General features: G+C 40.7%; 1 protein-coding gene across 2 annotated transcripts; it reads left to right on the forward strand.

The window, feature by feature from the left end:
- Positions 1–1022: 1022 nt before the first annotated feature.
- Positions 1023–14506, forward strand: TRMT10B (tRNA methyltransferase 10B). Of its 2 annotated transcripts, none has more exons than XM_059073274.2 (9): positions 1023–1065; positions 4497–4699; positions 5276–5384; positions 6007–6131; positions 8181–8333; positions 9485–9563; positions 10201–10268; positions 13425–13548; positions 14146–14506. In XM_059073274.2, the coding sequence occupies exons 2-9, from the start codon at positions 4514–4516 to the stop codon at positions 14250–14252; spliced, it is 951 nt and encodes a 316-aa protein (XP_058929257.1). In that variant the 5' UTR covers positions 1023–1065; positions 4497–4513; the 3' UTR covers positions 14253–14506. The 2 variants fall into 2 exon arrangements, with proteins under 2 accessions (XP_058929257.1, XP_066895840.1); XM_067039739.1 differs by having other exon boundaries at positions 1025–1065; positions 4502–4699.
- Positions 14507–15809: the final 1303 nt, after the last annotated feature.

Consider the following 15809-nt stretch of genomic DNA (forward strand, 5'->3'; position numbering starts at 1 on the left):
CAGAGCAGTGACAGGGAGGGAGGAAAGGTATTCGGTACAGCTGGGTGCAAGATGCAGGGACTGGCAGGTGTGGTGGGAGCAACTGAAGACCATCTGAGCCACTTTGCAAGTCCTGCTGAGTGGAAAGCCAAGGCCAGCTTCTGAGCAGAGAAGACAGCTGGTTTCCGAAAAAGCCCTTTGAGGAAGAAAGCATGTTTAGTTTTAGTATTTTACAAGTTGCTCCAGTAGCAGATTATAAAGGATGGGTTAAAGCATGGAATGGGGATGGGGTGGGAGGTGCTGGAGAAGCTGTGGAAAGAAAAGTCCTGAGGGGAAACCGTGAGGCCAAGGACAGATCCAACAAGGCTGTGGTCTCTTGGGCAGGAGGTATTTCAGGCTCATTCATGGTAGGGTCTCTCGAAAGCGTGAGACCCCTAGGACTGCAGGAATAAAGGGAAGAGTGATTGATAGCTTTTATCAGGCCAAGGCTTGGACAAGTCGCTTCAGGTCTCTGAGGCTCAAGTTTCCCCGTGGATTTGTGAGGCGAGAAAGAGGAGGGAGAGTGGCCAGAGGCTAGACTCATTCGTGATCTGCCCAAGCCGGGATATCTGTTATGATCCTGGATGGCCAGCTAGTGGTGAGGGGAACTATGTCTGCTCGTGGGCTCTTCTGGTTGTGGGGAAGTCCAGGGAGACCAGGGGAAGGCAAGGCCCCCATGTTGCGAGATGAGGGGTAGTTCGAGTCTGGTTTCAGCCCACCTTCGCCGTGTCCAGCCCTTGACAGCCATCAAAGCGCCTGGTCACCAGCAGCAGCCCTGTGCGGTCGGCGAGCGGCTGGGATCGTATGCCCAGCTAACATGCGAGGAAACGGAGGCTCAGTGAGGCGCGGCAACCTTCTGGCGGGACGCAGCTCCTTAGTACCACCGTGGGCACGGCAGCCTAAGCCCAAGTCTTCGCGGAACACACAGCCGCTAGGCTGAAAACGACAACTCCCAGAATGCTACTCGGAGAGGGGCAGGAACCGGAAGTGAAGTCGGAGGCGGGGCTTGGTGGGTTCCTCTGCTGCTGCGTGAGGTGACGGGTTCAGGTACGCCAGGGCGTCGTTGCCGGCAGGGTAGGGGCGGGGGGTCCGGCCTGGGAGTGCTGCCTCGTTCGCGGGCGGGGCAGACGCCTGAGGAGCAGGCGCCCGCCCAGCAGTTTTGTGGCCTCATGTCCCTCACCTTCTTGGCGCTATTCCTTCCTGCTTCCCGTCGTACTCGCAGCTTATGGACCAGACTGGGCCTGCACGCGGGGTACACTCGAGATTGGGGTCAGGGTGTTCTAGTGCTGAAGGTGACAGAGGAGTGGAGCCGGCTTTGGTGGCTAAAACTTAGAATGAGGCGATGAGAGAAGCCTCCATCACTTAGCGCCCAGGGATATGCTCATCAGGTGGGACTTGGGTTACAAAAAAGTTCTGTCAACGCAGAGATGGTGGAGTGGAGGATTTATTAATTCAGCAAGTCTTTATTGAGCGTCTGTTATGTACGAAGCTCGTTGCCAGGCACTGAGGATGTAGTGAACAAAGCAAACAGAACACTTGCTTACATTATAGGAAGGGGAAAGTTCAGACAAAAAAAATAAGTAAAAAGTGTGCTATGTTGGATAATGAAAATCTGAATGAAGTGAGGAAGGTAGTCATATAATTATCTAGGGGAAGACGATTGAGGTAGAAAGACCAGCAAGTGCAAAGGCCCTAAGGTGGGAATATCCTTGGTATGTTTAAGGAACAGCAACAGCAAGTAGACCAGATAGTGCAGAGAACAATGGATGATCATTAATGATCAATATAGGCCATTGTAAGTGTCCAGATAAATAATCAGTACACAATCTATAATAGGAATAGAAGAGAGTTTTATTCTAGCCACATTGAGGACTATAGCATGGGAGACACAGATTCAAGAAGCACCTGAATTGTGTTCCTCCAGGCTACAAAATGGGGCAAGCTTATAAAGACAAAAACTGCAAGGTTACAGTTAGTTACAGGAGCTATTTATCAAGAATTATAATTGGAACTGGCAAGAAGTAAGGGTGCTTATTAAGTAAGGATTGGTTGGGGTCTGAAATTGTTGCATAGTTACAAGGGGAGACCTTGAGACCATAATATTGCAGCTGGCTGGTGTTGTTCTAAGTATGACTCATGGTGTCCTTGGGTGTGGTACAGTTCAGAGAAAGTTCAAGTTCTCAGTGATGCAGATGTGCCTGAGACCAGATCTTCAATGGCCACCTCCATTTTAATTTCGGTGTCATCAACTTGAACAGGTATCTCACAGAGATATGTTATGAACTACCAGTAAGTTGCATGAAAAAAAGCTCAATATCATTAATAATCAAACAAATGCAAATTAAAACAGTGAGGTTCCACTACACAAAAATGGTTAAAATTAAGAACCCTGACAACAGCAAATGTTGGGGATGATGCAGACCATCTGGAACTCTTGACAGACTGCTGACAGCGGTGTGAAATGTTACAATCATTCTAGGAAATTGATGGTAGTTTCTTACGAGTTAAATAGCACCCATCCTATGACCCAGCAATTCTGTTAGTACTTAGCCAACAGATATGAAAACACATGTCCACAAAAACGCTTGTATGAGAATTTCTTGGCCACTTTATTCGTAAAAGCCACAAACTGGAAAAATCTCAAATGTCTATCAACAGAAGAATAAACAAATTGTGGTATATTCATGTGTGGAATACTGCTCAGCAATAAAAAGGAACAAACTACTGATACATGAAGCAATATATATGAATCTCAAAAACAAGTTGTGGGGCAAAATGCCAAGTTCAAAAGAGTACACACTGTTTGAGTCCTTTTAAATAACATTTTATAAGGCACAGCTAATCTATGGTTATTGAAAAAAGAGCAATGATTGCGTTTGGAAAGCAGTGAGAATGGGATGGAGATTGACTTGGAAAGTGCAGAAGAAAGGGAACTTTCTGGAGTGATGGAAATGTTCTATATCTTGATGGGGTGTGGGTAATACAGGCCCTACGCACTTATCAAAAACTCATTGATGGGGCTTCCCTGGTGGCGCAGTGGTTGAGAGTCCGCCTGCCGATGAAGGGGATACGGGTTCGTGCCCCGGTCTGGGAAGATCCCACATGCCGCAGAGCGGCTGGGCCGGTGGGCCATGGCCGCTGGGCCTGCGCGTCCGGAGCCTGTGCTCCACAACGGGAGAGGCCACAACAGTGAGAGGCCCGCTTACCGCAAACAAACAAACAAACAAAAAACAACTCATTGAGCTTGTATATTCCCATCCCATCCCTCACTTCCCACCCCTTCAAACCTTCCCCCACCGTCCCTCCCGACACACAAACTTGTTGAGCTACACCATTTAAAATCTTGGCATTTTATTGTGTATAAATTAAACCTCAAAAGAATTTAAAGGTTAAGGTAACTAAGAGAAGAGCTAAAAATAAAAGGTGCTAATTAAAGTGATTTGAATTTTAGTGTTTCATAGGGAAAGTTGATGAATCAGGAAGTAAGCATATGATTTCAGGTTAAGGAGTAAATTACCAGAAGAACTAAAAACACCTGGTTAACAAGCGTTGCACCCTAGAGGTGGAAGGGGTCAGAGAATTGATCATTACTTTTCTTACAACTAGGTCTTTTTACCATGTGCATGGATCATATTACATAGATTTACTTTTTTAAGGATACACTTTTCCTAATATGTAGGTAGCACAGTAGGCTCAGAGGAGCTGCCATGAGCAATGGTTATACCATTCTTTGTCTGTGACACTTAGCTGTAGACTAGAACACTTCTTAGTCATATCTTCCTCAAGGATTTTGAACACCACTTTGAAATTATTACATTAGTTAAGTGTGTTATAACAATGGTTCTTCATCATTTTCTACCTCGGCACTTCTGATGGATATCAGCTGTTTCCACTATGTGGCTTTCTGCTGCAGTGATACTGAGTTGGGGGAGGGAATATGTGCAACCTAGAATTCTTGGTTGGTTTGGGGCCGCTCTTTACCATAATTTTTGGCTAGCTCTAAACCTCCCAGGATGTTTCTAGTACAGGACTTTGCATAGAGTGGGTGCTCAATAAATATTTGCTAAAGGAATGGTTTTGAAAATAAACAGAAACATAATGGGATAGGCGGATTTTGCCATCTCTGTCTCGCCCTCAACTCACACGTGCATTTCAAAGAATACAGTAAATGAACTCAGTATCTGTGTCACTGCAGCAGTGAATAATCATTGATTTCTTGGGGTTGTCAGGAGTTGTGCTTGTCTTCTAAGAAGTGAATTTGGCTTCCTTACTACTAAAAGGTTTCTGTGCTGACTGATTTCTCTAGAAGACACACATGCTTTTCTCAGTTCAGTTAATCTGTGTTAGTATTTTACACACTTCTACTCCTTCAGTAACGCAGTAACCCTGTTTGTCATTTGGATATAGGGAAATACCTCTGCAAGTTAAGTAATGTAATGTCTCACATAATTGTGCCTTTTCCTAATCTGGGTGAAAAGGACAGAGGACTAAGCACATGGACTGGAAGTTAGAAGGGAGCGCTCAGAAAAAAGAGTCACATGTGCTGCAGGAGCAAGAAGTCACCCTAGAGGACACAGGTGAAGATGGCATCTCTGAAAGCTTCCAGCTTCTACAGATTGATGTGGAATGTGAGCATCGAGAGGAGATGACCCTGCATACAAGCAATGCAGTGTGGCACTCGGTGAGTGGAGTGGATTGTTTATGGTCCTGGGCTTTGAGACAATGGAATGTTCCAGAGACCCCTGTTCTAAGGATAGATATTGGTAAAAAAAAAAGACTGGGAATGAGTTAGGTGTATTCCCAGGGATGAGTTTCCTGCTTTAAGGTTTCAGTTCCATTTGAGTCATAGAAAAAGTAAATAAAGTTAAGAGGAATTTTTGTACACCTCAGAAGGGTCAGGAAATCTCAACCCTGTCCCTAATAAATTTACTGTGACCTTGGGCATGTCACATCTCTTTTCTGGGGATCTGCTTTCTCTAAACACAATCTAGTCCTTTTTTTTTTTAAACATCTTTATTGTAGTATAATTGCTTTATAATGGTGTGTTAGTTTCTGCTTTATAACAAAGTGAATCAGTTATACATATACATGTTGCCATATCTCTTCCCTCCCATTTTTGTTTTTAAGACTAATACCCTTTTTCTCTCCTAACTTTAATCTAAATTAAAAAAATAATTAAGTAACTATTTCTAATATTCATTTTCCTTTTTGGTGCTTATGAAGTTCTCAAACAATTTTGTTTTCTGGATAACATAAGAAAAATGTCCAAAGAAAACAGAGACACTGGGAAAAGATAGTTGCAGCAAAGAAGAGTAAAAGAAAACAAGAGAAAGAAAGAAGAAAAGCCAACCGTGTAGAAAATTCAGGTAACAATAAATCAGATTGCTGGTGTAATTATATTTATTTCTTAGCAAACTGGTATCTGCCTGTTCCTAGGAGAGTAGGGATAGTGTTTTTAAGTAAAACAAACATCTGGGAGATGGGACCTATTAGCCTATTTTGTTGGGAATCAAAATATCAAAGAGAGCAACATTTGAGGCTGTCTTTCAAATATAAGCTGTCTAGTGCATGTATGTGTTTATAAGCTCAGAAGTAGAAAGAATGATACCAACAACAGCCAATGTTTATTCAGTACTGTGTGCTAGGTTCAGTGCTAAGAATTTTACATGGATTACCATAAGGGTAAGTACTTTTATTATCCTCATTTTCTAGGTGAAGGGATTGAGGCTCAAAGAAATTAAATAACATGCCCAAGATCATATAGGTAATAAATGAACAAAGTGAACTCTTAGATCCAGCAGTGTGCTCCAGAGCACTCATTTCACCATTCTGCTATACCTAAACTGCCTAATGAACGAATACCTTGTATGAGCTTCCAGTTTCTCTTCATATGTAAAAATTACTCACCTGGCTGGGGAGATTTCTTACTTACTGAATAACATTTTTCAGTTTTTCCATGTTTATTCCTTTCTGATATTTCTACTCTAGGCATCTACCCCCAGCACAGCAAACGTTTTCTGAGATCCTTAACCAAGGAAAGACTTTTGGAAGCCAAACACTCAGGACCAAGACTCTGTATCGATTTGAGTATGACCCACCACATGTCTAAGAAGGTAAAACATCCACTGAACTCTGAATTTCTGCTCACCTGAGGGAGGTCCAGGCGGGAACAGGTTTCACAAAGACCATGACCAGCTCCAGCTTCTATGATTCTCTAGTAAATGAGCAAATGTGTTTAGTTTTCTACACATGGCTAATAAGTTCTGAGATGGCTGTTGTAAAGAATCAGGAAGAGAATAGACATATGGTTTAGTTTAAAAATTTTTCCTTTATCTTCTGTTTTGAGCCTACTGCCTTTGCCTCTGTGCTTATGGTATCCCCAGTCTAGATGGAGCCTTTCAGGTTTAATTCTCCAGAGATGAAATCTTTGGCCTTCTGCAGGGGAGAGGAATATTTGTCTGGTTGCATGTTGTGGGGAGATTACCTGGTGGGAGGTCTTTCTACAATGTGTGTGTTTTTAAAAGCTGCCAATTTACCCTGTTGGTGAAGGAGGGATTTTTCACTCTGTGATTCTGGGGATGGCTGAACACACAATACTCGACACTGGACAGATAAGATCAATAGCAGTTTATTTGTTACATATACTCAGCCCAAGGGTAGGATGACACTGGACATCATGCAGGGCCACATGGGATTGCACTTGAGTACAGAATGAACAACCAGGGGCTATGGGGGGTAGGTTTTTTAGTATCAAGAAATTAGATCCCTACAGGAAGATGTGATTGGTTTGCTGGAATAATTCCATGGGCTGGCAGAGAGTTGAAACCCACTACTCAGAGATAGCAGGAACCCTTTATCAAAGGAACCCCTTTGATAAAAAAAAAAATGTTTAGCTATTGAACCTTATCCATGGGAGCAGAATTGGGAGGGGAACTTGCAGTTAGGCCATTCAAGGCCTCTCATTTTTCACCAGATATCAAAGCGGCACACAATATTAGGCCTTGATTTTAGGCCTTACACCACAAAAGAAATCTGTGTTTTCCAACGCTCCCTGTTATACATGCTAGTGTTTGCATGTTTTTCAGAGAAATTAGGATCTGGGATTCTTCCATGGAACCTCTAACTATAGCCCTCTGAAAAAGTCAACTAAGAATTTTCTAATGTTTATATTAATTGAGATATCAGATTAAATCAAATCCAAAGCTTTTTTTTTTTCCTGTACTGAACCAAATCAGGCCAGATTGTGAAACTACCTTTCTATACGGGTGATATCTCTAAATCAGGATGGAAAGTTAAAACTTCCAAACCTATGACAGCTCCTGAAGTTAGGGAGAAGGTGCCAAGTTTAACTGATGGAGTATAAAAATGTCTGCACAGTAATTTAATCTCTTTTTAATAAACAGTAACCATCACATGGTAAGATTTTTTTTATATGTAAATTTATTTTATTTATTTATTTTTGGCTGCATTGGGTCTTCGTTGCTGGAAACAGGCTTTCTCTAGTTGCAGCGGACGGGGGCTACTCTTCATTGAAGTGTGCAGCTTCTCATTGCAGTGGCTTCTCTTGGTGTGGAGCATGGGCTCTAGGCGTGGGATTCAGTAGTTGTAGCTCACAGGCTCAGTAGTTGCGGCTCACAGGATCTAGAGCGCAGGCTCAGTAGTTGTGGTGCACGGGCTTAGTAGCTCTGCGGCATGTAGGATCTTCCCTGACCAGGGCTCGAACCTGTGTCCCCTGCATTGGCAGACGGATTCTTAACCACTGTGCCACCAGGGAAGCCCACATGGTAAGATTTTAGGTAAAAGCAAAAAGAAAAATTTTATATATATGTGTATATATATATATATATATATATATATATATATATTTATATATATTTATATATATTTATATATACATATATATCAGCAGGTCCAGAAGGAGGGAGAGGTCTTGGTTTTCTGGGCTGGTATCATTACCTTAACTTTCATCTATAAGGTGTGATACCATGGGATGTAACACACGTGCATACATGCATGTACTCGCTCCTGGAGTAAAAGGGCCATTGAATTCATGAGCTTTCCCAGAGTAGTATTCAGTGAACTTACTGAGTAACCATTTGTTGATAATGCATTTAGAAAGAGTGGGCATGTTCCTACCATAAATTGTCCTTACTTCTTCGAAGGAATTAAGTAGACTGGCTGGACAGATCCGAAGGTTGTATGGTTCAAATAAAAAAGCTGACAGGCCATTTTGGATCTGCCTCACTGGATTCACCACAGACAGTCCCCTGTATGAAGAGTGTTTGAGGATGAATGATGGATTTTCTAGTTATCTGGTAAGCCTCATTTTGCATATTATTTGAATTGTCATCTGAAAAGTAGGTTGGAGGGGGTAATAGTAATTTTTTTTTACTTTTTCACATTTCAATGTAAAAAAATATGTTTATGTGTATATATGTTTTCACTATTACAATCTTTAAAAATTTAGAACCTCTCATCAGTTCTTATGTTTTAAAATTTTCATCCTTCCACTGCATTAGCAAACTAATATTACCAGTATCTAGGGCTGTATTTTGTATCCAGTGTATTGTATGCTAGACTATGTACCAGGAATGTTTTAGGGACATGCCATGATTCCTTTCTTGTTCTCAGTAGTGCAGAATTAGGGAACATGAATTTTGGGGGAAAGAGAGAGAATCCTTATGGAAGTAATATGGATTTAAGATGAGTTTCAGGGAGTACTAAGTTACTTTCAATACTTTACCTAGGATCTCTTAAATATAGTGATTGATATACAGGCAAGAATCCAGATCAGTGCCTAAGAAGTGCCACTAAAAGTGCCCTTGTGTGTTTGCATTATGTAGCTGAGATTGGGTAGTGTGGCCTTTTCCAGAGAGGTCCTCTGAGGCACCGAGTGTGAAAAGCACCCTGTGTGGTGCTGCACAGTCATGGTTGCTGTTACCTTAGTGATCTCTCCTGTAACACAGCCATTCCCAGCTTTACTTTTCTGTATGTGTTTTATGATTCCTGTATGTGAGCCAAACAGATCCACTCTAAGAGCCGCTTAGTTTAGTCGCCTTGCTTTCCTGTCTTCATGCTTTTCTTAGGTGATTCCCTCCACTTTGAATACTTCTTCCTTTTGTACATGTGTCAATCTCACCTTCTTCAGAAACCCAGTTCCAGCATTCCTTTTGCTAGAACATTGTCCCTGGTGTTGTCATTCTCTCTCTGTAGTCCTGGGGCATGCTCCCTGTGTGTCTCTTAGGGCCATACCACTTTCTGTCTCATTTTGTAGGGTCGAATGTCTGTACCTTTCTACTTCTGCTACCCAACTGAGCACTTTCTGAGAACAGGTTGTCAGACATGTATCCTCTTGATGTACCTGGAGCCATGCCTGATAGAAACTACACGCCCTGTAACTAGTTGCTGCAGCGTGGGCTATGTCTTAACCTAGTTCACACTACATTGGATTGTTTACATTTTTCAGCTAGACATAACAGAAGAAGACTGCTTTAGTTTATTTCCTCTGGAAACCCTTGTGTACCTGACTCCTGACTCAGAACATGGTATGTACTTTACTGCATGCATTCATGTAGCACATTGCATCCAGCCCTTTATTTCATTATTCCCGGGGTCAGAGTTTGTTAAAGCCACCCAAGGTGTATCCAAGAAAAAAAAGGAATGGACGTTAATTGCACACCTCTTATGGACAGAGACCTCACTGAATGCTTCATATTTGGCCTGCCATGTGCACACAGCTGCACAGATTTAGGGTCTCCATACTCAGCTGGAGCTTGTGAGTTACCTGGTAATCCTCGTGAGTTTTCCTCGTCACCTCCTCACATTGACCCTTCTCAGATTGATGTTAGATAAATATTTTTTTCCCATTAAATCATCTATTTAGCATAATTTTCAATTTTATTGTATTAAGTTGGTCTCAGTATTCTCTTCAATTTTACCTTCCTTTGACATTTTGCCTCCTTTCTGAATCCTAATGGTGATTTGGGTCTGCATATCTGATTAGGTATGTCTAATTAATTGACATTTAATTGATCTTTTCAGGGAATTAGCAAATCTACTATCTTTTTGTTTTCTATTTCATTAAATTTCTACTTTTATCATTAATAATTCTTTCCTTTTACAGTCTTTGGATTTAGAAATTATAAAACAGATTGACCTCAGTGGCCTTCATTTTTTCATTAGCTCTTGAAGATGTTGATCTAAACAAAGTTTACATCCTTGGTGGACTTGTGGACGAAAGCATTCAGAAGGTAGGTGTACATTTTAGGCCTGACAACTGCATTTTGAAAAGTGGCGCTTTCTTTTAGAGAAAGAAATCCTTGCCCTGTCGTAATCTTAGGCCAAAAGGCCTAAAACCTCAGAGGCAATAGGAAGTAGGAGCCTATTCTGCTTAGGTTGGCCCTCCTACTTGCCAACTTCCCTCTCTTCTCATCAGCAATGTCAGTCAGCAACACTGACCTGCCAGAATCCAGTCAGGGACTGGAATGGGAAGTATTTGGTAATTACATTAATAACCATTATTGAATTCCTTTCTTCTCCCCTCTCTTCAGTTCTGCAAGGATGACTCTGATCTTGACCAAGGAAGCTTTGTCTCAGCATTCTTACCAGCTGTTTGTTCTTTGTGAAAAAGCAGTTTGTTCCTTCTTAGGCCATCTTCCCTGTTGACAGAAGTCTTACCCCATAATCTCTACCTTAGTAGGACCATCCAGATTTCTTTTGTTGAATTGGAATTTTATTGGAATAATTGGAGTTTTGAAATGTTTCTATTATACAAATATTTGTTGAGATAATTTTTTAACATTTAATTAGCATATTGCATAGTTAATAAATAATGATATAATTGTTAAAATGTATAAAAAGGAGTACAGTGAAAAGTAAGTCTACCTCTCATCCTTGTCACCCAGTATCCGCTGCATGAGGCAACCATGGTTTTCTTGTGTATCCCTCTTGATATAGTCTGTGATCACACAAGTATGTGCTTATGGGTATATTTTATATATATATATTTTTTCATATATGTGAGTATATTTTTTCATGTATATATGAGATACATACACATATGTGACACAGATGATACTTAACTGAATTGCATTTATTCTAAAAAAAGAGTTCCATGACTCCATAATGATAATCTAAAAAAATGGGCAGGAGGTGGGGGGAGGAGAGAGCTCTAAAGAATGCCAGTTAATAAATGAGAAATGCATAATAGAATTGAGAAATCATCATTTTGTCACTCTCAGTGTAATCACTGATTCAGGGAATTGACTGAACGAAAGGTTGTGAGGGAACTGACTATTCCAAGGGGTCTCAAAGTACCAGCCCACAAAAGTGTACCATTACAATAAAGTGATCTGGAGGTCACCATCTTAACAAATGATCAAACTTAGAATCACCAATAGTGACATGTGCCTCCTGATGTGATGGAATCTTACCTGTGACGTATTCTTATCAGAAAATGTTTAAACTGAATTTAATCATAAACAGATCCAGGATGTGAGACATTCTACAAGACACCTGGACCAGATTTTCAAAAAAGTCAATGTAATGAAAACTGAAATAGTCATGGGGGCTATTTAAGGTTAAAAGAGATTAAAGAGACATAACAACCAAATACAGTATTCCACAGCAGAGTGACATCCCCTTTTTTGAAGCAGACAATTCTAGAGGGCCAGTGAGCAGTGTAAGATCTATAGATGTGCAAATTTAACACACTGTCCTCTTTTTATCTTCCACCAACATTTAAACTGAAAAATAACTGGCACAAAGATTTGTTAGTTGTTATTAAGAGTTTGGCTTCTTCACAGAAATATGCTAAGAACAAGATTTCTTCAAGGGGAGTCATTTTATCTTTAAATGTTCAGAGAACAGAAACTAGACAATAAACTCCTTCAGGGCAGCATCCAAGTTTCCTACTAACTTTGAATTCTGTACTTCAGTTCAAAGTGATTATAAAGGAATAGACAAAACATAATCATAGCTCATATATGCAAAGGAGTGTTATCCTTCAAATAAGTCCTTTGAGTAGCTGTACCTTTATCCCGTCTGAATTGCATCACTTAAAACATTTTTGGACGTTCTCTTTTGGAATTGTGTTTCGTGCGAATCTGAGAGGCAGGTAGTCCAGTGTCAGAACAAAGAAGGTGCTAGGCCTGCTTCACACTTCCAGTTGGTTAGACCATACTCAGAGTGGCCAGCCAATATGGGACAGTAAATGAAAACACATTGACAAGCTAGATACAAGTTCAGAAGAAGTTGACCTGAATAATGAAGGAACTCAAAACTAAATCATAGTCAAGGAAAAGTCAACAGAACTGAGGCTGTTAGTCTGGAGATGAGAGGATTCATAGGGCATGATCCCTGCCTTCAAGTGTCTGAATGGCTCTCTTGTGGAAGGCCCATTTTACTTGCCTGGTGTGGCCCTGGGGGAACAGAACTAGGACAGAGGACTGGAAGTCTCAGGGAAAATAGAAAATTTGCCTCAATATCAAGATTTCCTATTAACTGCTACTATCAAAATTGAAATGGGTTACCCCAGGATGCATGAACTCCCTGTCACAAGGGTTGTCCATTTAAAGCCAGAGGCCATCTGGGAGAAAGTTCATAAAGGATAGACAAACATTGGATGGATGGTTGGAGTGGAACAGTTAACTACTGAGGTCCCTTCCAAACCTAAGTGTGCTAGTTTTCTCAGTAACCTAAACCTTTAATCCTGAAATTACAAATAGGTAGATGACCTTCCCAGAGCTTCTTACAAGGTAGTGAGTATAATTTAAACTTCAGTCCATGACTCAGGGACATCTTTAAAGGGACATTAGTTACTGTACTCTGATGCTAAATGGCCTCAGATTGTTGGATTTTTTGAGTTCTGCCTTCTTTTTGTAGTTTTCAGAGCCTTTCCTTTTCATTGGGCTATATGCTCTCATACCTTAATGCTGTCTTGTCGCTGGTGGTATACCTGACTCAAATCCTGTTTCCCTTATTTCTAATTTGCTGCTACCAATTGGCTATGACTGAAAACTCCAGATGTCCAGAATTGAGTCTTACTGAGTTAGGGCCAGGAGTGTTCTCTCATTGATTAGACGGCTTGGATTTTTGGATGCAGATTGTGGCTGCAGATGTGCCTCTCTTTACTTATTTCCTTCTTGGTTGTAAGTAGTAGTGAGTGGAAGCCAGCAGATAAATGAATCCCAAATAAGTGAGGTGTTGCTGCACAAGCCATTTTTTCCTTATCTACAGTTTCTTCCATTCTACCATAGGCTACTTAATTTTAATACACTTATCATTTAATTATGATTACAGATGGAAATTGGGGTGGTGGTACATGAGGATTCTTAGTTTGCTCTGCATATTACAATGAGACTATCTTTGTGTATTATTTTTATAAGAAAAATATTTGTGATTTACAGAAGGTGACATTTCAAAAGGCCCAAGAACACTCTGTCAAGACTGCTCGCTTACCAATCCAGGAATACATGGTCAGACGCCAGAATAGAAAAAACTATCATTCAGAGATACTGGCCATCAATCAAGGTACTGCTCACATGGCCCATGCTTAACGTGTATTAGTTCTGCTGCTGCTTCTTTGCATTGTGTTTCAGTTAAACGGCCCTTGAAGCCGTCTCCCCTGTGACTAATGTGCTTAGACTTTATTGTATGTACTTTGTGACATGTATTCTGGCCTCACAGAGGCAGTTTTCATTTTCTTCCTGGTTCCCAACTATGTTAAAGATAGTTGAAATTGTTCCCTTGTCCTAGAATGCCATGCCTTCAATCTATCATTGAACAGTGAATTCCTATTTGTCCTTCAGGATTCAGTTCACAGGCATCTTGGCTGCTCCCCTCCACATCCCAGGCCATGTCAGGGCCTGTTTTGTTCCCATTGTACTGTGTTCCTCTCTGTTGCAGCATTGTCCATTCACAGGCCTGTATCTCTCAGTGTGGGCTGACATCCTTGTAGGCAAGCAGGGCCTGTGTCTTTGCCTCTGTCTCCCCAGGATCTAGTACCATGTGTGGTAGAGTAAGTTTGTTGAATGAAATATTCCAGAATGCTTTTTTCCTCATTAGTCATTTACTAGTTCTCTTTTTCTTCTGTGTGGTCACTATGTTTTCTGTTTACCTTTCTAACAGTGTTTGATATCCTGTCCACTTACTTTGAGACTCAAAACTGGCCTGAAGCATTGAAGAAAGGAGTTTCATCCAGAAAAGGCTATACTCTTCAGAACTCAGTGGAATGATGGACAGCCTAAGATTGCAGCTGCAGGAGGTGAAGTTGCTGGAGTTGCCTTGACCAAAGAACAGATCAGAGGATGGTGGTGGTACTCATTTGCCTTTACTTGACATCTTGGCTCTTCACTGGGATAGGAGTTACTAACAGGGACCATATTTTATGGTCTTTTGTATCTCCCATAGTGCCTGGCTCACAGGAAGTACCCAGATATATGTTGACTAACTAAAAAGTTTACATAATAATGAATTAGCCCTAAAACTACATGGCTTTGGATGTGTTAATTCATCTTCTGTACATCTATTTGTGAAATACCTACTCTTTAGAGATAGCTTAAATAATCAAGTAAGTATTATTCTATTGAGTCTAATTTTCACTACACGGGCATCATAAAGTTGTATGACTTTCTCCAGCCATCTCGATCATGCTGATTTTCCCCAACTCAAATATGTTGTACACAGGCTTTGCAGGATCAGCCTTTCCTAACCTAGCCCTGCTTTAAGCCCCCCACAGCACTTTTTTCCATCTGTGGCTCCTACTCCATCTCCCCTATTCTGAGTATGAGCGTGGAGGGCTTCTCTCTTCTGAACAAGTAGCCTCCTAACAATTTGTGGGAGTATCTTTGTATCCTTCTGAGCCTTGTACAAACTAGATCCTTCTTATATACTTGTGATTAACAGGTCAAAATGAAAAGCAAAAACACAGTATTGGTAAGTCTAACTTGAAAAGAGCCAGAAAATATACTGCATCTGACACAAGCATGTTAGGAAACCTAAATCTCAGTGATCTTTTCTCATGTCCTAGTCAGGTAGAGTTGCTTCAGTTACTCTGGCCAGTTTGGGTTAGTAAACTTGATAACTAAGCTGCTAGCAAATTCAGAAAATGTATTATTTATCTCAAAAGAGCCAAAAGGTTACTTCTCTGTTCTGTCCCCTCCCCTTCACAATTTATTCCCTCAAGAGCTACGATCACTTGATAAATTGTATCAGTTTACTACTTAAAAATGGCCCAGTCTTCAGGAAACATCTTTAGGAATACATAATGCTGCTTGGTCTTTACCAACATATTGAATGAGTTCTATAATCTCTGTCATCCAAAAGGGACCTCCTATAGATAGGCTTCAGGGTCTGTAACTCTTATCATATATATTCTCAGGGAGGTCTCTGACCCCAGAACCACTGACCTGGATCATCTGTCAGGCTTCATTTTCACCTTTAAAGGCTTTGCTTAAAATGCAAATTTCCTCTCCATCACAAACCTCTACTATTTTTTCAAAACCCAGACAGGTAGTTTTTTGTTTGGCTTCCTGGAAATGATCCAAACAAAGTTAAGATTTGGCTAGACTTGGAACCAGAGATCCTAATCATTGTATTATCTACAGAACAAAAAACTAGACATGTCCAAAATATCCTATAACATAAAAATGAAATATTATACAACTATTGAATTTTTAATAGCAATCATGAAAGAAATATATTAAATGTTGTTTGAAGCAAAGTATATAACAAAGTAGTATATAAAGTATAATCCTGTAGTTCTAATTTGAAAAATATACATTAACAAATAG

The sequence above is a fragment of the Kogia breviceps genome, chromosome 8 (genome assembly GCF_026419965.1).
Source record: "Kogia breviceps isolate mKogBre1 chromosome 8, mKogBre1 haplotype 1, whole genome shotgun sequence".
Lineage (NCBI taxonomy): Eukaryota > Metazoa > Chordata > Mammalia > Artiodactyla > Physeteridae > Kogia > Kogia breviceps.

What these genes read in the sequence shown, in the direction of transcription:
- TRMT10B (XM_059073274.2), top strand. Translation starts at nt 4,514, where the DNA reads ATGGACTGGAAGTTAGAAGGGAGCGCTCAGAAAAAAGAGTCACATGTG. An exon ending in GCAATGCAGTGTGGCACTCG is followed by an intron (nt 4,700 to 5,275) that starts GTGAGTGGAGTG and finishes GGATAACATAAG; the next exon opens with AAAAATGTCCAAAGAAAACA. An exon ending in CAACCGTGTAGAAAATTCAG is followed by an intron (nt 5,385 to 6,006) that starts GTAACAATAAAT and finishes TTTCTACTCTAG; the next exon opens with GCATCTACCCCCAGCACAGC.